Consider the following 25,683-nt stretch of genomic DNA (forward strand, 5'->3'; position numbering starts at 1 on the left):
CTGGTACATTTCTGCTTATCACTACTTTGTGCTTATTTTCTTTTCAAAGTCTTTTTTTTGGCCATGTTCAATTCACTGCTACTAAAATATTAGTTCAAGTAAAACTTCAAGAGGCATAGTGGATTCTAAAAAAGTTATGTTTACTGTTTCTCTGAATAAGGTTATATGCTCCTTGGTATCCCAAAGCTCTTTCTCAAGTGTTTTGTTTTTAGTACTGATTCACTTTACACATGGTGACTGATAATTACAGAGCAGCCTTTCATAGACACCTTTGTATATGAGACTGTTAGCAGTGGGAGAAAAAGTCCCACATAGCCTGGAACATTTTACTTAAAGTTAACGTTTTTGTCATGTAGAGAACATATGACTTAATGAAAACATCAGTAGATGTCTTGTCTTCAGATTTAAAATACGCCTTAGAGAAACAAGACTGCCTTTTTGTCTCTTTCCAAGGAGTTTTTCCAATCATTTTATTTCTAATATACTTGTAAACTATATTGTAACTTCTGCATTGTAGTGACATGTCCTCTACAATTTGATTTATGGAAAATATTTTTGTTAGAAATCATAATTGATTTTAAATTATAGACAATTGGCTAAAACCAAAGTGTTTCATCACAGACTTGCAAGCATAGTTTGCCAGAGTACTGTCACGGGCCGTGATGGCAGCAGCCATGGAGGTGTCTACATTATTGGGTTAGTTTGCAGCGTAATGCACTTTTGGAGCAAATGCCCTGCTTGTTCCCATTTTCTGTGCTTTGTTTCAGTTCACAGAGCATTTGGTATTGATGACATAATGCTCTTTCTCTCATTTACTTATCTGGACAGCTTTGATTGTGTGTAGAGACTCTGTAAGCGGGATATAATTGCTTTGTGCTCTTAAAATATAAAATTTATTGGCTAACACACACAGTAGGTAGCTGGGGATATTGCAGTACTCATCACCCCTGTGGAATGACCAATGAGTCTTTGCTGACCTGGCAGTCAACAGTCAGGTGGGAAAGGTTCAGCCTCCATTGCTCCCTGGAAGGGACTTGTCTTCGGTGCTGCTGAGTTACCATCCTCCAGCTACCTGCTTTTCTTCCTTGAGATTTTATACCTTTTCATGTCAGTGCTTTTCCTCTTCAAGCCTTGAGCTGTTAACTAGCCCTATGTCAGGCATTTTACCTATGTCTGGAATTTTACCTTTCCTATTTTGCATGGATACTAGTCTACATATTTTATTATAACTTTTGTTAGAACTAAGCAGTTTTCTCAGAAGACTTAGACAAGATTACACAACTGCGCTGTTGTGTCGTTATGCAGTGGGTCATGGATAGCTGAACATCCAGGAGGATGGTGATACCTACCTGCCTGCAAATCTTCATGACGTGCTCTTCCATCAGGATCTCATCTTTCACCCAAACATTTTCTGGCTCAGTGTGCTTTCCTTTCTTACCAGCCCTACATTTTTCTGTTTTCACCTCTTACAGAAATTCTTTCCAAACTCACCTCTCGCATCCCCACCCTTCTTTCTTTTATTGTGCTTCTTTTTGAATATTGCTGTTTCCAACTGATCTTCCCAATGGTGACAGCTGCTTTGGCCTCCCAGAAGAGCTAACAAGACAGGGCCTCAGGAGAACACCACTACCTGCTGCCCACATGTGCCATCCTCACCACATCTGTGGCCTGCAGATCAATTGACTGCTACTTGTTGAAGTATAAACAAACACATCGGCCTTGCTGCAGTGAGTTGGAATGTGAGTCCTACTGCAACCCCCACACAGACAGAATAATATCCCAGGATTGGCTTATTAGGGGTGTCCTCCTGAAGCAGGTTGAGAACCTACTCTCCCTGTGTTACACCTCTTTCAATTGATGTCCAGGCTCTGCATTGATTCAAGTTGCAGGGACCATTGCATTACTTGTAAGCAAGGTCCGCTTCTGCGTATTGTGGCTTTTTGCAGCTATTACTGGCAGCAGGAGTGCGTCACTGTGTGGCACTGATGTGCCTCAGGATGGGCTGCTTAGGGGCCCACAAAACAGAAAGTTTTGTACGCTAGCTTTCCGTGGGCAGCTTCACATCACCTGGGAGCATTCAGACTGGGAGAGCCGTGTAACTGATCTGAATCAAAATCCCTGAAACCCATACAGTGTGGGCGTAAGGAGCCTCAGCACCACCTGGTTTGATTCCTGATCTATCTCTGTTCTGCCTCATCACTTGCTAATACAGACATACTCAAAATTTCTCCACTCAGTTCTGTCTCAATCACACACAGTGGGCAAGGCATGTACCCTTTGACTTTTATGCTTTTATACTTTCCCACAACTGGAATTTCAAACACACCCTCTTCCTTCTATCTCCAATTCAAGTATGCTCCCACTTTCCTAAAGCAGCCCAATGGCCCTAACATAAGCATTGAATTAAAAATGATTCACATGTTTTTCACTATTGGTATATGTATTACTAACAACTTGAACAGAAGTTTAGGATTGAGATGCCCAAGCTAATGTTCAGCACCTCTAGCGATGTATGTACCCAATATAGGCTACTTCGCATTGCTTTGTGATGTTTTTGAACTGCTTTAATTCAGTTGCCTTTCTGTACATAGATGTCTCTTTTCTATACCAGCTATTACAAATTGTGTGCATATTTTTAAATACAAAGCAGGAGAAGAAGTGGGGTAAAGACCTTCAATACAACTTGTAGCGTGGTATTTAAGTGCTGATAAAAGTATGACTAATGAACTGTTATCTTTTATCTGCCAAGAGAGTGATGAAAAATCTATTAGAAAGATAAATTTAATATTAAAAAAGCTATTTCATGCTAAAGGTACATTTGTAGTGGCAACAACTATATTGCAGAAATGATGAGAATACTCTATGCAGTTTTTTCTTTCTTTTTTACCTCTATTTCCATCTCTCAAAATACTGTCTTTGTTAAAATTTATTGCGTTCTTCAAAGCCTCAAGCTGTGACCCTATAAGATCATATATAAGACTAATATGCCTTATTTAATCATATCAGTCTTTGCAGGATCAGAGCCTTACTTTCAACTAAGTAATACATTCCAAGAGATAAACATCCTCAAATTTCACTAAAAAGTAAAAAAAAATAAAAGTTAAAGAATACACCTCAAAAATGTCATTGTTTGTATCTGTGCAGAATTGTTTGCAATTTCATTACATTATTCCCATTAACTCTGTAAGGCAGGAAGTATGCAAATTACAGACTGGAATAATGTATTTTGTTATTCTCAGGAACAAAGCTGACTCAGCCTTCATGTTAAAGAGTTGTATGAAATTCTAGGCACAATCTCTTTAATTATAGCAGTCCCTGTAAATTTGTTCAGGGGGAAAGGAGTTGCTAAGTAGTTTCAGAAATTCTTATTTCCCTTTTGTGGAAGAATAATGAAAAGTGTGAATCACACTTTCCACATAATTTAATGAAATCCTTCATTAGTGAGAAATGACATTTGTATTCCATGTTAAATAAGTTCTTTGTGCATGGAAAATAACTCTCTTAATTTGTTTAAAATAGCTAGGAATCTACTACCTTTATAGGATGAATACTGATTGCTATGCCATTGGTATTTTCACAACCAAATCAGTTTCAAATGAATGTTATTGCTGGAAGAGAATATAGCATTATTTGTCAGTACTACTTTCAATTAAAATGTACTCCTTCTGTAATCCCACAGCTGACCAAACAGGAATGTTATTTATAGGAGATGCAATAATACAGGTCAGTAAACATTCACTTTTTGCGCAGACATTTGTTTCATACTTGCCTTTATGTTTATTTCATTAACTAACTTACACATTGCAAATCATTTTCTCCCTATTGTATCCGTTTTTAGGTTAATGGTATAAATGTAGAAAGTGCTACGCATGAAGAAGTGGTAAGTCATTCCACTTTGATTTTTTAATAGTGTACAGAATATCCTGTGTCCGTACTGTTCTGTCTCTAGCCTTGCTTCATATGAGTTTACTCTTTTTTACTATAAAGACACAGTGATATAGTCAGGTTTGTCATATATATGACTGTTAAAAGCTTGATTTTGGCTGTTAGCGTTCGTTATAGTTTCTGCACTCTTACTGTGACTCTTCTTCATAGTACGATATATGCACTTGTGGCACAAATGTACTATTCCAAAATAAGGCAAAAATGCAAAATCCTGGTAGGTTACCTCTGTTCTGTTCAGTGGAGTGCAACTGCTCTTCCCAGAATAGGAACTATATCAGTTTTATCAATGAACACATGATCTTTTCTTTTTTTCTCCTGTAAACTGTACACTGGGCTGCTTGCCATGGAATTTCAATAGAATGCAAAGAAAAAATTAAAAAGCCTTTACTAGTTAAAAATGAATGGTGAAAATATGAAAAACATACATTACCTTTTTTATGATGGTACTGTAGGTACCGAAATGTCCTTTGGGTGAGAACAATTAGTTTTTCAGGGACTGCAAATAAATTGAATAGTCTTTCTTATATATAAATGTGTATGTATATATAACATATGTATATATAACATATATATGTGCGTGCACATGTATAGTCTTTACGGATTATGCCTTTGGTATAGTGCCTGATCCATTGGGATTGCAGGTGCTCCTAAAGGGTTCACCTGCTGTGGTAGTACATTTAAATGGTAATAAAATTCTCACCTTCTTAGCATTGCAGGACCAGGGACTGAATTAGTTTAGTAAAGAATCTGATTTAACCTACTGTAAAAACAGTACTTAAAAATTAGAACACATGGGGTGAGCATCATGATCCTGCTCAGATATTTAAAAACTTTGATTCCCATTGCCTTCAGTGCAATTGAAAGGGACTCAGCTTTTGTAGGTCTTACCCCTGCATGCACTGAAAAATAGAAAATCTAATTAATGTTTTGCTACCTATTTCTAAATGTGCACTTGTGTGAGAACATGGGGATTACTGATGGGAGATGGAACATGGTTATTTTATTTGGTGAAATCATGTAACAGTTTCAATTGTGCCCTACTTATATTTATGTACCATATACATTATTGTTGTGGGCTGTGGTGCACTGCACAGTGCTCCAGTTTCATGTTAAGAATTCTCAAGTGTTACGGAAGTATAGATAGTAATAACAATAGCATACAATGTTATACTTAAACTGTTTCTAAATGCTGGGACAGGAATGGGAGGAATCGAGAAAGCAGTGGTTACATGTTTTTAAATTTTATCTTATTCTGTAAGTCATTTTAAGATCCTATTTATCAGATTTTGTGGAAGTTTCTTTATTAGGAAGCCAGAAATGTGCTTAAAACATTGACTCTTTTTGGTGGTATCCATAGGACTAAGATGCTCTTCCTGTCTTCAAGCCTGAGTGCACGTATTGGACACATCCTAATTCCTAGCTGGTACTCCTAGGATTTATAAGGCTATGGATAATAAATAACCATAATAAAGAACTCTTGTACCTAACAAGACCATACCCACACGCAAGAAAGAGAAGAATACAGAAAACGTACAAAGATCTCAGCTTCAAGCTGGGAGGAGATTAGGACGCACATCTCTGTATCTTGGTTTTCATGGGAAAACCAGTGTGTGTGGATTGCTGTGACACAGCGAAAAGGCCCCTTGCGCAGGACTGTACAGCACCCTGTGGAATGCAGTCGCAGTTTCTGCATAGCTTTTGAATCTGGTGATGTTCAGTTTAGAGGAATCTTGAAACTGAAGAATAGAATTATGGTGACTAGTTCTAGCAAGATATGCTGACTCTCGCTGGTGCATTCATTTTCATGGTAATGTTCAAGAAATGGACCAAGGTCTTCCAGTGAGTTTTTTGTTTGCTTAGAAGGAAAATTATTAAAATGTTTTTTACATTGCTTGATAGAATTAAGATGGCAAGGACTTCTCTTGGGAAAAAAATAAAATAGGGAACTACTTTCTTCTTCTAAAGAATGCTGCTTCTGTAGCATTTTCAGTGCTTAGATGCTTGCAGCCGAACCTCAAATAAAAAAGCACGTATCATTAGTTACTCTATGTTACCTATCAGAGTTTAGACGAGAGGTAAGCCAGAAGTTGCTGGTTGAATTTCCAGAATATTTTTACCGTCACATGTTATCCAGTGGGTCTAAGGTGAATATCTTAGACCAATGTTCTGGCAGCATTTCTTGCACTTTCCTCTCCACTTCATACTCTACCCCAGCTGGAGAACCACTTCCACAGCAACACTCAGGCTAATGCATTGAAAAGCACACAGGATGGGAGATGGCTGGGAACCTGTCAATTTTGGAAGCCACTGAAACAAATCACCAGCTCTTGAGTGGGTGTGTCCAAATGTCTCCTAGCAATAACACGTTTCATAGCATCTGTTCCCTGTGCTGCCTAGTCTCAACTGAACCACTGATACCTCAGCCCCATCCTTCTCCTATACATCACTTCCATCAATTCTATACCATATAGCCTTGATAGGCCGTTGCCTGTGCTGCAGTGATGAATGCTGATTTGGTAATGGATGGCCTAAGGTTTAGCAGCTTCAAGGCTTTTTCTAAGGATTCTTACCTAGCCTGACAATTATGAAAATTTTATTGGATTTCATTTGAAAATGTAGAGGGCACTTGCTGTTCTCACTGACTTAAAGAAAAGCAGCATTCAGTAATATGTTTTTTTTCTTTCTCTTTTCCAGTTATTTCATGCCGTTTTGAAATACAGTTTACCATAACGTTTGGTCTAACCTGAAACAAAATAATTTATTGAATAGTGGTTAGTTTTTAACTGGTTTATTTCATTTATCAGATTGACTGTATGCAGATAAAGCCAGTTCACATTCACTCCATGTGCAGTGCTTTTCCAGTCTGCAGTGCAAGGCAGTATAGATAAAAATTGTTACCCCCTGTTGCCTGTTTATTGGCAGTTATCAGACGATTCACTGACAACTGTATCTCAGAATAGCATCTGTAGAAACCAGAAATGACGTGGGCTTTGACAGTCTTATCAGCAAGGCAGAAATTACATGGGCAAAGGAACTAAACTTGCTTTTGTTACTTGGAGGTGATCTCTCTAGGTCAGGACAAAGCGCAGCTGCGTGATCTTGTGGTCCCTTTCTTGGTGTTGATTAATACTATCAGGCTGAATCTCTAGAATAATTACAGACAATCTCAGTAAAGCACAGAGTCAGGTCTATTGTGTATTGGTGAACTGCCCTCCTGCTGCTTGTATTGTTATTGCACATACAAAACTCTAAACTTCCTGAAAGTTATTCCCCACAAAATGGTAAGTTACATCCCTTAAGGATTGTTTTTCAGTACCAAGAAGTGCTCCAGAACTGTCGATGTAACACAGCCATGCTGCAGTGGTGAGGAATGACAGAAAAATGCGTAATGCTGCTCTTTGCCCTGTACATGGCAATTCAATGGAAGCATTAAACAAAACTTCCTGGAACAACTGTAGGCCATGTGGCTGAAGGAAGGTCCAGAAGGAAGAGAGATCTCAGTGGGCCAGGAGCTAGATCTGCAAAGAGACTTTTCTACTACCACAACCTACTATCATCATCAGAGTGGGGTTAGATAAATGGGTCAGGTGGTAGAGGAAGGGGCTGATTCTGTGAGATTTGAGATGAGGTGGGCTATTGCCCAAGTTCCTGAGAGAATGGAAGATGGTTTATTTCTTACTTTTATCAAAATTATGTCATTGCATTTTTGTGAAATAATGGTTGAGATTTCTCATCCAAAACAAAAATCTCCTTATTTGAATACAGTGGTTTTGCAATTGAAAAGAAATGCTTCAAAAAGAAGGGTTCATTTAATGTCCCTAAGCTTTCGGCTTATAGGAATCAGTTGTTTGTCAGTAGCTGCTATTTGTAGATGGCACATGTCAATAATGATGCGCTTGTCTGCTACCTGTCAGGAGGTTACTATTTCTCATCTCATTTTTGTGGGATTACAGAGGCCCAGAGTGTGTGCACTTGCACACAAACATGTCACATAAACAAATAAGTGAAATTTATATTGAATTCAGGAATAAGTCTGAGCGATCCATTTAATTTTTAAAAAAAAGGAAGCCTTCAGCTTACATTCTTGAGGGCCCATGGATCCCTGTGTCTTTTTGTTTGATGAAAGTGGATGTGCTTAAACTTCTGGTGTGGCACAGATCCAGAACTGCAATAATGTTTGCTTGAAAAAAAGGCTTCTTTCATATGTAAGGTTTTTAAGGTATGCAAAGTAGGAAGTCCCACCCCTAAGTTCTGTTTAGGGTTCAGAGACCGCATAAATCATCAGCTTTGAGTTGTACATACAATGCAGTAGGTTTGGGCACCTAGAAACACCACTGAAGAAGGTCATGTTACAATGTATTAAGTTGTTAATATAGTAGCTTAGTGATTAAGGGTACTTGTCCAGAAAGCAGGAGGTTAAGGATGGAGGACTCATCTAACTTTTAGGAAATCATACCTGCATCTTCTACCTCTGTAAAGACTGCCCTATTTTCTAAGTGTGTCAGTCAGGTTAGGTGAGAGGCACTCCAGCAATTCTGTTCAAAAGACACTGAGCAATGAGGCTTGGGTAGTCTCAGTTCACACTGGGTTGCATTTTACACTTAACATTGTTAACATAATACAAAGTATTTAATCAATGGGAGCCTGTCAAAGGTTATTGAGTAATTCTTTTGGCTTAATTTATTTTCATCTGGCACCATGGTCTCTTACATATTCAGTCATCTACTTCAAGATGGGACTTCTGAAACGTCATCCTCCGACATAGTTTGAACACACTTCTTGCTGCTTGCATTCTGGGTGGTGAAGGTCTCTTTTGTAAATACCTAACTCGAGATTATGAATTGTACTGTGTGATCCAAGGGACTATGTACTGGGTCTGGCTCGGATGGAGTTCATTTTCCTCATAGCAGCCAGTATGGTGCTGTATTTTGGTTTGTGACTAAAACAATGTTAATAACACACCAGTGTTTTCGTTATTGCTGAGCAGTGCTTGCAGACCATCAAGGCTTTCTCTTTTTCCCGCTTTTCCCCCTCTCAATGAGTAGGCTGGGAGTGGGCAAGAAGTTGGAAGGGGACACAGCCAGGACAGCTGACCTGCACTGACCAAAGGGATTTTGCATGCCATATAACATCATGTTCAGCAGTAAAAATTGTGGGGAGGTTTTTCTGGGGGAAGCAGCCGTTGCTTGGATCAGTCTACTTGTAGGAGGTGGTGAGTGATTGCCTTTGCATCACTTGTTTTGTTTTTACCTTTGTCTTTGCTTCACTTATTAAGCTGTCTTTATCTTGAAGGTTTTGTTGCTTTTGTTCTTCCTATTCTCTCCCCTGCCCTGCTTGGGGGGGGGGGGGGGGGGGGGAGTGAGTGGGCAGCTGTGTGGGTGCTTAGCTGCTGCCTGGGGTCAACCCACCGCAGATTACTGAACGGAATGTTGGTGGCAAAGGTAGAGATACTGAATTACTTCACTAATGCCAGCCATAGTGATAAGCCATTAAGGGGCGGAAGCAAGTACATGCTTCTTGGTTTTTTTGGTGTTGGGCTGTTGGTTTTTTTTCTGCATGTTTGTCTTTTGGTGGTTTGATTATTTTATTTTTTTTTAATTGTAGACCTAACAAATGTTTTCAGGAATTTTCTTTGGGTTTTTTTATTTTGTTTTGTTTCACAATGGCATGTCTGGATTCCTTGGTATTTAGACTTTTTCCCCTTTTGTTCTTAATTTCTACCATTTTAGAATATCTTCTGGTTCACCCTTATAGCATGTGAGGAGGTGCACTCAATAGGCACAAACTCAGATAACCTGCATTTTACTAAATGGAAGATTAGTGTAATTGTTTGTCAGTTTGGCTCACAGGTGTTAAAGACTTAAGACCCCCTGAAGTAAATACATGGGAGAGAAGGCTACAAGATGTGGGAATTGTAGGAAAGGAGGCCAGTTTGTTCTGTCTCTTACCTACCATCTTCACAACTGGCGCTCTGGAGATGCTTATGTAGATAGCTGATCCTGGTTGTACCAAATACATAGTTTTGTTTCTTGACCCTTGAACTTCCAGCAAGGTTAAAGGTGATTACTTCTCTGCAAGCAAACAACTAGCTGGTCTGTCAGCAACAATTTCACAACAAACTGGCTTTCCTGTTTTTCGCTTCTAATTACTAGAATTTGCTTTTCTCCACAATTCTTCAAGCTGCGACTATCACACCTTAGTTCTGGCTAAGGGTATGGCTAGAAACATAAATAACTCAAAATGAGGACTGAGGAAAATCCCACTTTTACAGTAAGTAATAAAATAGACCATGGAGAATTGAAAATAATTTATTTTCCTTGAAAAATAAGTTTATTTTTAGAAATAGTGTATTGGTGTGAAGAGACCGTGAATACAGAAAACGTTAATTTGGAGATTAATATAGTTTCTGTATTGCTCATCTGAGAGGAAAATTAATTGTGTTTCCCTGGTGGCTAATCAGGTTATCACCCTGTACAGCACAAAAGGAATAGTCAGTTCTCCTGAGGGGAGAGGGGGAAGCAGAGGGGAAGAGTAATTTGGTTGAAATTCACAATGAAGGGATACCCTTATAGAGTCCACTTGGCTGGGACTTCAGTTTTCAAGACATTCACAATAAACTGGGAAAGGAAATTAAACACAAGGTGACAGTTTGCTGATTCAACAGAATTATTCAGGTCGGTAAGGATAAGGGAGAGCTGTGAAGACTGACAGTAGGATTCAGTGATTCAGTAGCAATACAGTAGGAGGTGAAATCCGTGTATATGAAAGGTAAGTGGTACATGTGGGAGGGAACAGGCTTGTTCCCATTGTGCAGGAACACATGCACAATGATGGGCTCCGAACTGACCACTGCAGCTGTGAAATAAAATTTCAGGCTTTAAGAATTCAGGAAAGCTAATCAATTGTTGGAGGTTTTTTAGGAAAGCAGTGGAAAACAGAACTGAAAAAAAAAACATTGTATGCATCCGAGGTGGCTTTGTATCTTCAGTACTGACAGTATTTCTGATCCCCTCACTTCGAAGGGTATAGAAGGAAAAGGTTCAGAGAAGGCAACATGGCATCGAGCAGCATGATCAGAAATGGGGGATAGCTTCTAAACAGTGAATAGCTAGAGGGCAGCTAGAGCTTTACTCTGGAAAAGAGGGAATTGACATGAGAGATTATGGAGGCCTGTAAATTGAGTGGTATGAAAGGAATAGTAAAGGACAAATTGTTCACTGTCTCTGCTAGTAAAGAAGCCAGAACTAAGAGGTATCAAATGAACCCAAAATCGAGATTCAAAGCAAGCACGAGGAGTTAACGGAACAGGTGCTAGACCAGTTTACACTCCTTGAGCTGTTGCAGACACTGAAGGTTCACATGAATTCAAGGAGAGGCTGAAGAGAAGTCCAGCAAGGCTTGCTAAATGCACAGAAACGATTTCTACCTCAGAGACTTTTCTGAGCTGCTACTTGTGGAAGGCTAGGAGAATAGTTCAGAAGTGCCACTACATGATGTTCTTGACTTTGTTCTGTCTTTGCTGTTTTTCTTTAATTTTCATTGCTATTAGGAAATTGTCAACTCAATTGAAAAATAGGACTTGAAAATTTAGGGTTGGTTGGGTTTTTTTGTCCATCATACTAAGTAGAGAACTCTTCAAGTAGGGAAAAAAAAAACTTAAAAGGGTATGCACATTCTCTGTAATGCTTAAAGAAACAATGTAAAACTGAGTCTTTCATATACTCCCATTTTTTCCATTCTGCACCTTGGTGTTTGTTCGAATAAAACTTATTCTTGGACTTTCATTGGCAGAACCTGGGTTCAACAAACAAAATAACAACAAAGATTTTACTGGCTAATCTTTAATTTGTCTGTGTTTGGTTGTCCTGTAAAATCCTGATCTCCCTCCACATTTTTATTGCTATTACTTGGGCAAAGACTGCATGATAATATGGAGTATGGTTTGTTTACCAAAATCCAAAGATATGCAGTCCAGTATCATTACAGTTAGTATCTTTATTTGCATTAAAAAGTACTAAATCATCAAATATTCCTAGGGAAAAAAAAAATGCACTTTTTTGTCAAAATGACAGAACGATTGTTATTCTGTCACATTGTATAAAATGGTAATTTTATATAAATATTGCATTCTTGAAATTGATTTCTGTGTTTGTCATTCTACTACATTTTAAAAAAACCCTTAGTTTTCTCTTTAAAAGTTAGTAGCTTAATGCTGCATTTGGATTTCCAGACGATCCCAAAGCAGAATTAATATTTCTTTTTTTTAAATCACTGTTCATAACTTGCAGCTCTAAATCTACAGACATCTCTGATGTCTGCTTAGCAGGTTCTACTGAAGTCATATCATTAGATATTTCTTTTTATTTAAATTAGATTAACTGAAAAGATGCATTCCCAAACAGTCAGGAGTTTTACATACCTAAGTAATATGGAAGGTAGAACATATTCTACAGACTGTCATTCAAATCTCCTTATTTATCTGTCATATAACATAACAGTGGTGAATTTAATGCCTTGTTGAAGATTTCAAGAGAAAATTCTGTAGTGGATTTGTATGTGTGCCTGGCAAGTGATTATGCACAGAGGTTTAAAAGAACAATGTTCTGCAAAACAAGATCAAGATAATATTATCAAGAGATTTATTTAGTTGTTATACATTGGAGAAAAAAACAACAGCAACAAAAAATCGCCATTACCTTGTAGAGGGCCGTTTAACTTTCTCCTAAGTGCCCATTCCACCATCAGCTGAGTTGCCACAGGCTTGTCTCTGCAAGATCGGGGATAGCAAGGGAAATCCCACAGATTGCTACAGCACAGGTATACAAATGTGCAGGAACTCTCTTACATGTCTACCGAGTTTGTTTTTCAACGAAAAATGTCTGCTTTGCTCACCTCTATCTTACACACCACAGAGGCAATAAGTTCTCACCACAGATCTCCTGTACAGACTGCAGGACAAACAGGTTGTCAGGATCATCTTTCTTCTACATACCACCTTCTGTGAACAGCCCTCTTGTCCACGGTGTTCTCTGCAACAGCATTTGAGGGAAACCCAGGGAAACCCCTGCTAAAGACTACTCCTGAGAATACTTCCTTGTCTGCCATTTTGCGGTACGAGCTGGGTGCTTCTCTCTCTGTACTTAGTGGAAGAGGGAAACAAGATTCAGAACGATTTTAGTGAGCCCCCGAGGTGAGCACTGCCCTATGATGAAGTGCACTAGAAGCCCCTGTTTGTATCCACCGTAAGCAAAACGTAGATGACGTGATGGTTTTTCATCACTGGAGCTTTTCAAGAGGTGGTTGGACAGGGTGCTAGATAATCTCATCTAGGCTCCCTTTCCCACAAAAGGTTGAGCCAGATGATCTTTCGAGGTCCCTCCCAACCTGGGCTGTTCTATGATTCTATGATTAGTTCAGATGTAAGTTGGAATGCAATTAATCCCATTTCAATATAATAAATGGTTTATTTCCATTAGCTAGAAAAGGCAGAAATTAGGGTGTAGGTATATAAAATGAAGAACTAGGTGCTACCTGACATTTTTTTCTTACTATATCTTATTCATATATTTTTATAGTACCTTAGTGTGTTTCACACACTTTTAGTATTTCATGCAAATGTTAATCTAATTGGAATTTTGTTCACTGACCCAGGAAAGTACTTAGAAACATTTCTTTCTTTCTATTTATGAGTAGTCTCACGGAAGGGAGTCACTAAATAAGCAATATGCATTAAAACAGATAATCCATTCAGTGGGGATTGTTTTAGATTTTCAGAATCTGAACTTCTAGCCAGTAGTCATGAAGTGTTTTTGCCAGATCTTTGATAACTTCAGATGTTTATTGTAATACTGTTTAGTGTGTTATTGGCACGCCTGGCAGGGAGCGATGAACTTGTGCTTCAGTAGGCTGATTCATTGAGACACAAGGAATAAATATGAAAATTGCTTATCTTCCTTGAGATATTGAAATTTTATTTTCATTAATCCCTTATTCCATCATCAATTCTGTGTTAGTTGTTTTAGAATTAAAGTTCTCTGCATGGTCTCCTTGAATTCAGTTACAAGTGATGGAACATAGATTATGAATTTTATGCCTATAATATCAGAAAAAAAAGGTCAAATAGAAACAGATTAGAAGATACATACCTAAAAAGGTATGTAATGATTAACTGCTCAACAAATATCTCATATCAAATTTTATAAGCTAATAAAAACCATAGAATTATAATGATGAATTAATAAAATCAATAAAGTCATAAAAAGAATTATAAAATAATTTGTCAAATTGATAGATGCTTGTGAAGTAGCAAAAATACATTCTTGTGATTTACTAATTTTACTGTGTAGTAATATCTCATAGTCATATTAATGAGTAGATTTTATTGATTTATGCTGTTATTAAAACCATTCATGTACTGCTATCTTTAAACTAATTAAGATATATATTTACAATATGAAAACTGCAGTGTTATGTTCTGTAGATTTAGCTACATGTTAATATTTGCATATATAATTCAGTAATACTTGAGGCAACACCCTTGTGACATTTGGAGAAAGTAAAAATAAAGTTTTCGTTTAATATCAGTACAAGGTTTAATACTTTAAGATTCCTGCCAAAAATAATCAGCAGTACAGATCAAAATTCAAGAGAAATGCTCATTGTTTTGCTAGATTGCCCAGGTAGTTGCTACATTAAAATGTATAGATACCCTTACAGACATACACACTTTTCTGACCTAAGAGTAATGTTTATCTTCAGGTTATTCCTTGAACTTTTACAGTTTTTCCTGCGCAAAGCTTTTCAGTTTGAACACTCTTTCACCCAACAGAGAAAATGGTATGAAGTAAAAAAGAACAGTTTAATTGAAATATGACAAGTATAAAATGAGAGTTTGACCAGTTAAATGAAGGAAAAGCCAAATATTTTTCTGTATAGAAAGATTGTGCATGTTTCATTTCTTGGAGATCTGTCTTAATGCTGCCAAGATGAATATTCGCAGTACTTTCACCAATACCATACTTTCACCATGGTTCACTTGAATAGTCAGTCCTTTGTACTGCAGTTTTGTTGTTTTGTCAATATAGAGGAAATATTCTGCTAATATTGGAATGGTAATTCTACTAGATCCAGAAGAACCAGTAACTGAGATTTTCTCACATCACGTGAAGATTGTCTGATTCCTTTGAATGTCGTGGAACTGTATGATTTTTTTTCTTCAGCTGCATGGCTCTCCCATTGTCTTGGTACTTTCCAAAACTTGCTTTTAGATTTCTTCATTTTAGTAAGTTATTTCTGTCAAGAGTTTAAAAGTGATGTTATAAATGGTTTTCATCTAAACGAAGTTGTGCGTCTGTATTCCCTATCCCTTGCTGCCTCACTCACACACCCTAACAAAAGCAATCTGTTCCTCCCATTCCTTTTTTTTAGACACACTGGAAGAACAGGTGGATGGAGCATTTTAAAAATGAACAGTTACCAAAAAGAAAAAAGAGACAATAAAACTGTACACACTTTCTGAAATAGTCTATATACATTACTGCAAAGTTTAGCTGGAATTACAGCTTGCTGTATGAATGCAAGTTAAAAAAAAGTATGTGGTATTGCACAGAAACTTACCAGTAGTGTCTTAATTCACCTCAACATCACACTGTTTCCAGGAATTGCCATGTGTTCAAGTAATGCAGATGCAGTAGGGTGGAAATAAGAAATCAATCTCTGTAAAAATTATATTGAACACATAGAGAAGAAGTGTGTGTGCATTTTTGTCGGGGTGTGTGTTTTGTCATGGGAAACCTAAAGAAATATGAAATAGAATAATCAAATAAAGCAGCCATTGTGCTTCCAGAGAGGTGACAAACAAGTCTCAGGAAAACGTCAGAGAGGAAAGAAAAGGAAGAGCAGTAGGAAAGCACAGAAAATCTGTTCCAGTGACTTTTTGAAAGGGTTTTTGCTGGTACTTTCCCTGATCTCATTCAAGTAACTATTAAATAGAAATTTTAAAAAAAAGTAAAAACATAAAATATGCAGTTGACTAATCTACAGTTAAAGCGGTTTTCCTTCTCATATATATGTTTTTAGAGAGCTTAATTAATCAAAACTTGTAAAGGAAATAGAATCAAGGTACATACTTTCACAACCTTGACATTACCACTTCCCTTCTCCAGATCCTCTCTGTTCATATGAGTTGAAAAGAGAGGAAGGGGAAGATGATGGAGATTTCTCTAGAACAACCTGGCAGGGCTATGCTGTGAAATAACTTAGGGGGATCCATCCTTATTGGTACCCACTGAGTCTCCCTGTATTTTTTTCCAAAGTATTTTTATGTGAATTCTTTTCAGTTTTTGAAGATAGTTTGAGCATTTTCTGAATTTTCTTCTTGGATAGTTTCACAGTTGTTTCCTCAAAAAAAATTAAAATAAAAAGGTGTTTCAAAAGAACAAAGCCAAAACCTTTAGCATATTGTACTTTTCTTACTCTAGCTGATCTCCAACACTGACCTACATTGTCATTGGATATTGGAAAAGAAATGTAGAGGTTTTTACATATCAACTTTTCTATGACTAGTTTCTGTGTATGAAATATGATTTATTTAATTTGTGATTAGGCATATTGTCTTTGCCATATGTTGCTGTTACCATTATTTCTTTAATTGGGCAATTTGGGGCATGGAATAAGGGGGTTGTATCTTGACTGGCATAAGGTTTCGATGTGCTCCAGGCTAAGAGGCTGTCTCCAGTTACACACAGACATATGAACAGAAACAACATGGATAGAATCCATCAGTCCTAAATATTATTGACAGGGAGCTTGCTGAAATGATCTCGGACTCTGACTGCTTGCTTTCCCCATTATTAGGAGATTTACGTTTGGGATCAGCCAAAGCAGGCATGTAGATTTGAAAACATTTGTAAGTCACTTTCAAACACAATGCAGTTTTGAGACACAGCTGTATGAGAAACTGCAACATTTCTATGAATAAATTTTCATGAAGAAGCTCTTTAACCATGAAACATTCGTTTCTGTTTAGTTAAAGCATTTTAATATATTTTTAGGACTAGAGAGACCAAAAAAAAAGATATCAAGCTTGTGAAGATTTTACTTTCTTAACTTCATCTTGGTAGTTCTCACAGCGTTCCTTTGTCATTGCCTCAGTCAGTCCCAAAAGAATGCTTTAGTCATCTATTATGTGGACAGCAGATACCTCTTACGGTGAGTAGACAGCTGCAGAACAGCTGCATGCATCAAAGAGCTGAAGCAGGAACTGAAAGAAGTGAACAAACTCTTTTATTGGGGAGCATTTATTAATGGTTTTAACATAGTTGTTTTCATTGGTTTAGACTTACCAAGTATTTTAGAAAATTTGCTGCTGCTATGTTTGTGGGCAGTAACAGAAAGAGAGAAAAAAATAAACATTAATAGCAAGAATGCCGATTCGTGACATTAGAGTGCAGAGGGAAGTTCTGCTATTCATAGTTTTCCTATTCTTTCAGTTACCCTATAGAATTTTTCTGAGCTATTTTCTTGGGGATTTGGTCATAGTAGAACAGCAGCCATGTTATCATGACAGTGAGACAAATAATTAAAAAGTGTTTTTCACCTTGCTTAGATGAAAAAGATCTGAATTTAATTTCATTTCTCCAGGTGCTAATTTGCCGGAAGTATTCTGTATCCCAGCACTGCATAAAAATAAAGCTACATAAAATCAGCAAATTATAGTATAACTTTAAAATTTTGTGGCATGTACAATTCAACCTCACTGTTTCCAGATGCTCTAAGAAATGCAATTATTTCATGACTGAATGCATCTGGCAGCATTCCTCATTAAGAAGCAAGTTATAATATACTTTTGGTCTCCAGTGTCTTTTACATGCAAATGATAAAACTCACATGCTTTAAAACACATTTTTGCCATTTAAATTTGCACCCTTTTGCACCTTTACTGTGCCTTTGTAAAGGATAGCAAAATTTCAGAGAAAGATTAAAAAAAATGGAGTAACGTATTATGGTACCTGTGTTAAATGTATGCTTAAAATATTACACAATTTCTGTAATTTACTTGTGGAAATAGACTTTCTTTCAAGCTCTAAACATGTTAAGAAAGCATCCACAATTAAGTAGTTCAGATTTCAGTACTACTATTTTACCCCCATCTATTTCACAAACACTTAATTCCCTGGGTTAGAGAAGCAGCAAGTACTCTGGCATTATGAGCATTTACGATGTGCATAATCTTTGAGCACAAAAGCAGAATTACTATCATTAAAACTGATGGAAGAAATCAGCTACCTGGCACAAAGGAGCTATAGGAAGAATTGAAATCTTTGTTAAGCTGTGGACACAAAATGTAGCACTTCTTAGGTAAAGCACAACAGAGAGTGCGGCTAGACAGCTATGATTTTAAGCAGTACTTCCTAAGGGTAAAAGGAGTTAAGATTTTAAAAATTTTTTTAAAAAATTAAAAATCTGTGTCTCTCTCAACCTTTTTCATTTTATATTTATTTCATTTATAAATGTTGAAAGACCTACAAAGGATTTATAACAAATTCTACTAGCCTCTTTAGTCATAAATAAAGGGGCTTTCTTCCATCTCCTCCTCCCACCTGTATAAAACTGAGCACCATGGAGGAAGACCAAATATTTAAGCTAAAGGAGAACATTGGAATAAGAACAAAAGGGTGTAAACTATCCGTGGGTAAGTCTGGAGGGTCTTTGAAAGGGCTGGTAGGAAAAGGAATTACCTGTTTTTGAAACAGGACTTGATAGATTCCGGAACAGTGCTGTATGATGTCCCTTGTTATCCCTGACAATCGCTAGGAAGACCTGTCCACTCTTGCTTCCTTTGATCCTTACATCCTGTGCACAAACTAGGCTATGTCTTTATTTTTGGTCACACTGCTGGGCTTCCACTCTGGTTGAGCTAGCTTCTCTGAAGCAGTATCCTCTCCTTCTCATTTCTCCCTCCCCCACCTTCCTTTTCCTATCTAAACAATGTTTTGTGCTTTTGACTAATTCACTACCTTATATTGGGTGTCCCTCAGTATATCATCAGGGTATAAAGAGCTACAGAGTGCTATCTACTCTAGCTCAATGTTATTAAGAGGACCAAGCTGCAAGCTAATAAAGAGTTAGTGTACACCCGTGTGATATTGAATAGATTAATTAAATAAATGTGTTTGTAAAAGATTAGACTTACACTGTTTACATAAGTGAAACTCAGTTATTTTGCATTTTGTAAATTTCCTGAAATGGAAAGGAAAATATAAGTTATATAGAGGACTTAACACCCACATAAAATTAACTCATTAATAAAATTGTTGTATTTCTGATCACAAGGAAGATTAACTCCTTTGAGATCGCTGTATGAGCTGTACATAAGTATTGGTTCTCTTCAAAAAGTCATTGACTTAATGGGAGTGTGATCTAAACAAGTGAACGAGTCTTATAGCTGTCACTAATATTTCAGGCACATTTGTTTAGCCACTGAATTGAGGCTGGATAACGGCACCTGCTCTTGTTCCTTATTGTAGATAGCAGACAAAACACTTACTCATAGAGCAGGAGTGTATTCATACACTTCAGATGGCAAATAAGCTAACACATTGCATCAAAGCTATTAAAGAACTGGATGAGGAAATCGAAAGGTTTTTTGCTGTTGGTTTTTTTTTGTCTAATATGGTATTAGACAGCAAAAAGTCTAATAGAAAAAAGTATAGCCCTGTGTTTAAACAAATGTGGCTCTAGCTGTAATCAGTGCTCTGGGGGAAGAGAAACTAATTCTTCAGAAGACTGTAACATGTCGATCAGATTTGTATGATGGTCCCCTCATCACTTAGAATTATTTTTTCCACTACAGGAAATGTTTAGTGTTGAATAAAGGAATATACTTTATGGTGACCTGTGCTGACTAAATACTGGCCTGTACAGTAGCACAATTGCCAGGAATCATGGGGCTGGGGTCCTGAGATCGTGTGCAGAAGATTCAGGTGTGGGACTTTGCCTAACACAAATTTCTTCCTGATGCGTACTGAATATTGCAGACGATCTGCTGTTTTATGGTGATAGTAGCACTTTCATGCTTGGGGAGTTGTGGAAACAAAAGCATTAAAGACTGACACAGGGGTACTATTACTATGAAACAGTGCTGAATTGTGTCCATAGGTATTCCTATATCCTGTTATGTTCTTTTACATGCTGTAGGGATTTCAGTGTAGAAGAGGAATGTTTTTTTTATTTTCTAGGTGCCCCAGTTCTTTAAGCCTGAAATGGTGAACATATGGATGATTACAAATAAATTCTATGCTTGATCCAAAGTGAAGGGCAGTCCATTGAGCTGATCAGTCCATAGGTCTAAGACCTCTATCTTGTACTTCAGCAGTGAATGTGTAGACGCCAAAAGCAGTTCTCGGTGCTTCTTACATTTAGTCCTATATTAACTCTGGATGTCTGTGAAATGTCTATTAGACTAGGAAGACTTAGTACAAAAGGATCATTGTGGAAAAGTTTGTTGTAAGAAAAGGAAGCAGTGCTCAAATTGTCAACAATTTCTAAATCAGAGAATGCAGCATATGACCTGCTGGGTTTGATAACTTCAAAAGCTTCTGGTTTAGCTTTTGCACTCAGTAGCACAACAGCCTTCATTAAATATTGTCCATCAGTCAACTGAAATTAGCTTCATCATCATTTCATACCATTGCCAGTAAATGATGGCAGAAGTTTTCTGACTGATATCTCTCTCCTCAGAGACACTTCTAGTCAGATAAAATCCTTTTCTGAGAACTCTGCAGGTATATTATGAATACAAGCAAAAACCGACAAAGAAAATTGGAACAGTAACGGCTACATGAAAAGCTGCATTTAGTCTTTTTAGCTCTGTCTGTGCCAACTGGAGTTTGTATAAATACAACCACTTAACTATCATCTACGAAGATTTTCAAATATATTTGAAGAATATGAACCTGCAGGGTTAGACTACTCCAGTTTGTTTGCTTGAAAAGGCCTGCATTTGGGATAGAAATGTTTGCATTTCTACAGATTCTGATTCCACTTAAACATATGCGTTTCCAATCACGCTCACTCAGATATGTGTATGTGCATTTGAAATAGAAGTGGCACTTTGATACTATAGTATGTGTTGCTGACATACCAGATATGTCAGTAATGATTTAATAAAGTTTGAATCTAAGAATTGTATGTTTGTTTTCTGGTAATTTGGCCATTTCTGTCTGTTATGATTTTTTGATACGTGAGACAATTCTTTCTTTTTACAAGTAATGTGTAACAGTAGATGAGCAATAAAACATACTGCTTATTCTAAAATTACGAGTTCTGTGGCTTTGAACTCTTTTCGATTATAGCACATTGATAACAGTTGAGACTGACCTGAATTTCCAGAGAGAAGTCCCTGTAATGCTCTGATATTCTTGGAATTTTTTGAAGGGTGGCAAAGTTACTTTCTCAGGGATGGGTCTTCATGCTTCAGGTAATAGCCTTAAGCAAATTTATCTAAACTTCCATTGCTTCAGGGAACAGCTGATTTGGCTCAACATGTATTTTCCAATGCACAATATGTGTCAGCATCTTTCATATCCCAGATATTTGTGTAAGCATTGTTTTGACGTGAAACACAGACTAAAGTGTGTAATTAAGTAGAAAAAACAATGTACAAAACAATGAAAAAACATTTAAATAATTTCCTTTTTTGTCTATAATTCCTGGTAATTATATCATACAGGAGCAGTGTTATTTGTTTATATCAATACTGAAGCTTTGTGGTTAAAAACATCTTTTACTGTATTTGTAGGCAGAAATAAGAGAAAAGTGCTAATTGAGTGAACTAAGAGAAATTGCAGTTTAGTTTAAATCTGTGAAAATTTCCATAAGCTGCATTGACTGTCATTTTCCTAGCATATTTGTATAAGTTGTTCAGGCACAAATGCATGTTTTGGAGTAGCCAATTAAGCATTAAGGAAGAGAGTATTGCTCATTGAATACTGCAAAGCTAAGAAAGATAAGAATCAGAAGTATTTATTGGAAACCAGTTCATAATTGACCAATGGAAAAGAGACAAGTGTCAAGAAATCATTATTTCTTGAACTAACTTCATTCTGCTTCATGCTTTTCCAGTACTGTCTGCAATCCAATTTTATTTTTATAAATTTTTTTTTAAAGCCACTTTGCTTCCGCTGTCATTTTAAAAACTACTTGTACTGTGAGGTCTCTGTTTTTCATGCATCTTCCTTGCCTACTCATAGACATAAAACCATGATATCAGATTTTTCAGTTCTACTCATACGGGTTGAGCTGAAACTGCCAAGTTTCAAAAAAAAGCTTCCGAACATGCTTTAGTCTGGGAGGCATTTTAAGGATTAAGTACTATTGTTCCTTTTTCATTCTGAGGGTTTAAGAATTTTTAAAAACTTTTAGTTCTCTAGATTTCATTGGGTTTTTTACTATTATATGTTATGATCTAATTCTCTTCATATGTTTTACCACAACTTCTTGGTTGTTTGCCTGCTGCATTACAGGCTTGTACATAATCTTCCACCCAGGTACTTGTCAAGCCCAAGACTTGCACTTCGTGTGAATTTCAAGTGTTTTATTTGTGAAATGCATGTACTTCAAGTTCAGACATTCATCAGGAGATTCACTTCCTTTTACTTCAGAATTTTTGCTTCAGACTTTTAGTCTGAGTTAGGTGTTTAATCTTAAATTTTCATCTATAGATGCGAGATAGGATTCATTCCATCTAACTTCAAATGTTTAAAGTGTAACGTTATCATCCAGACTCTCCTTATTTAGAGATAAGACACCTGCAGGTGATGATTCCTTTTTGTCCTAAGATCTTTACTGATTTCTAGAAAAAATGTTAACTATTACTTTAGAGATGACTCTTTTAAATGGCCAAAGTTAAATGATGTGAATTCTGCTCTCGGAATAGATCTTAGCTGAAGGGCCATATGGGTGAATTAATTTATCAAAGACATGCTCCTTTTCAATTTTAATTGCTGTTACAGTTCTGACCTATAATAAGACAGAACCTGATTCAAACAGCCAAAACCCTGTCTAAATCTCTGAGCAGTGTGACTATTAATGATCAGGTATGTTTGAAGGTTTAGAGCAAGCCACGGTAAGCATAAGGCATCAGAATTTAAAAAGAAGGCACGTCAGCTATGAATTGTGCCATTGACTTGCCTGCCTAAAGGTATATAGGATTTCCCTAAAATGGGTGTTGACAGTAAAAATGAGGCGACAAAGGTCATTTGGTTTTCCTAAAATACGAGTCGTATTTTTCTCTGCAGTCTGGACTGTAGTTAGCTAAGTGAGATCTAGAAGCTCCTATTTATATTTTTAACATTCTCTGTGTTCTGTTCTTGAGAAATGCATGTGAAAAAGAGACGCATAATAAGCCCTGGCTTCATGAATGCACTTAGAACTATGCAAAATCCGCAAATTAGAGCCAGCATGAAAAGCAAGCGTTTCCCTTGATGCCCTTTTCTCCTTCATACATATGAACACACAAGGAAGTGCATACACATACATGCAGCCGCAGTAAATGTATTTAATCAACTATTTAAAAAAAAAAAAACCAACACTCACTTTTACAATTCTCCTTTTATATTAATACTACAGTAAGGCAACAGTGCAACAGTGAATGTTACTCCAAAGCTACTGGATTTGTCTTTTTGGACTTACTCGACTTGTGCAAAAGCTTCAGCATCACAGAGCAGTGCATTATTTAGTGACCTTCCATACTGTTAATGCCTTCTTGTGAGCACTGAAATTGATTATTTTTTTCTTAGTATGTGTGTTATTCAATACTACCACTTCTTCAGACACTACCTAAGAATACAAAATAGCTCCAGAGAGTATGATACAGTATGAGTCTCTTTAAGGTATTACTGCTTGGTAATTTTAAACCAAGGCATTAATATTAGAGTTCTTTCCTTTTCAAAATATCATTTGAAATAAAAATAAAATTTCACGCTCTGCAGCAGTTTGTAATCTACTGTTTTGTTTTGTTCCATACAGGTTTTGTATTTAATTTATCTTCATAATATTTGACTAAGATCTTCCAAAAGTACGTTAGGCAGTATGTCTGTCATGCTGTCTCCTCTCATCTCTTGACAAATATAAATGTTTGTGTGCAAACATTCTATGCTTAATTAAGAGGAAACACAGTTCTTATGCTGTGTTTGAAAGTTTTCTTCAAAATGTTTATTAGGAAGTTAAAATTCTTCCTTGTTATTCCAAAGTCAAAGAATTAAAATGGTTCACATTTGTTGCTTTTCTAAAAAGCCAGTTGTGAATAAGAGAGTTCTCAGTATTAATTTTATTTGGTTTATGTTTCTACCCATTACGTATTTCAGTACAGTATTGTGAATATATTATAAATTTGTTGTTTTTTAAATGATCTATTGGATTTTACAAAATACTGGTGTTGCTACACTGACTATAAGCTAAAGTCAGCATTTCTTATATATTTACCACACAATAACAAGTAAAGTGGTATCACAAGGTACAACAGCATTCAGTGACAGGATCTTGTATTTCTTGCGAACTCTGACTTCCTACTACCCTGATGCTGACTTTCTGACATTTTTTCTTTGGAAGGGAATACATTGGGTGTCCTTTTCTCTTCCTACCATATTACCTTTCTGGCATTGTTGCACCCAGGCTGGATTCACTGAACCTAGACTATGTGGATAGCATTTCTGCACTTCTTCCTTTATCTCCGCCCCGCCCAATAAAACTGTCTTGAACCCATGGTGGTGGGTCAGCCCTGGCCAGCAGCCAAATGCCCACCCATCTGCTCTCTCACTCCCCCTCCTCGGCAGGAGAGGGGGAGAAAATAGGATCAAAAAGGTCGTGGGTCAAGATAGACAGGGAAATTACTTACCAATTACTGTCATGAGCAAAATAGACTCGACTCGGGGAAAATGAATTAATTTTATTGCCAGTTAAAATAGATTTGGGTAGCAAGAAACAGAGACAAAAAAATTGAACCAACAGCTTCCTCTCACCCTTTTTCCCAGGCTCAACTTCACTCCTTCATTCCCAGCTGTTGTGGTTTAACCCCAGCTGGCAACTAAGCACCACCCAGCCACTTGCTCGCTTCCCTCCCTGGTGGGATGGGGGAGAGAATCGGAAGAGTAAAAGTGAGAAAACTTGTGGGTTGAGATAAAGACAGTTTAATAGGTAGAGCAAAAGCCGCACACGCAAGCAAAGCAAAGCAAGGAATTCATTCACCACTTCCCATCAGCAGGCAGGTGTTCAGCCATCTCCAGGAAAGCAGGGCTCCATCACGTGTAACCATGACTTGGGAAGACAAATGGCATCACTCCGAACGTCCCCCTCTTCCTTCTTCTTACCCCAGCTTTATGTGCTGAACATGACGTCATATGGTATGGAATATCTCTTTGGTCAGTTGGGGTCAGCTGTCCCGGCTGTGTCCCCTCCCAGCTTCTTGTGCACCCCCAGCCTCCTCGCTGGTGGGGTGGGGTGAGAAGCAGAAAAGTCCCTGACTCTGCGTAAGCACTGCTCAGCAATAACTAAAACATCCCTGTATTATCAACACCGTTTTCAGCACAAATCCAAAATATAGCCCATACTAGTTACTATGAAGAAAATTAACCCTATCCCAGCCAAAACCAGCACACCAGCTCCTCTACCTCCCCCCCGAGCTGTGCCCTGTGGTGGGTAGGTTGGAGCCGGCTGGAACCGGCTGTGTCCAGCACAGGG

At 37.3% G+C, this 25,683-nt stretch overlaps 1 protein-coding gene across 1 annotated transcript in view; it reads left to right on the top strand.

The window, feature by feature from the left end:
* Positions 1-25,683, top strand: part of SNTG2 (syntrophin gamma 2) — a 303,349-nt gene that overhangs the window by 165,551 nt on the left and 112,115 nt on the right. The window contains exons 5-6 of the mRNA XM_050894130.1: positions 3,680-3,723; positions 3,839-3,880. Of these exons, the coding sequence (XP_050750087.1) occupies positions 3,680-3,723; positions 3,839-3,880 (86 nt within the window). The remainder of the gene's footprint in view (positions 1-3,679; positions 3,724-3,838; positions 3,881-25,683) is intronic.

The sequence above is a fragment of the Gymnogyps californianus genome, chromosome 3, assembly GCF_018139145.2.
Source record: "Gymnogyps californianus isolate 813 chromosome 3, ASM1813914v2, whole genome shotgun sequence".
Taxonomy (NCBI): domain Eukaryota; kingdom Metazoa; phylum Chordata; class Aves; order Accipitriformes; family Cathartidae; genus Gymnogyps; species Gymnogyps californianus.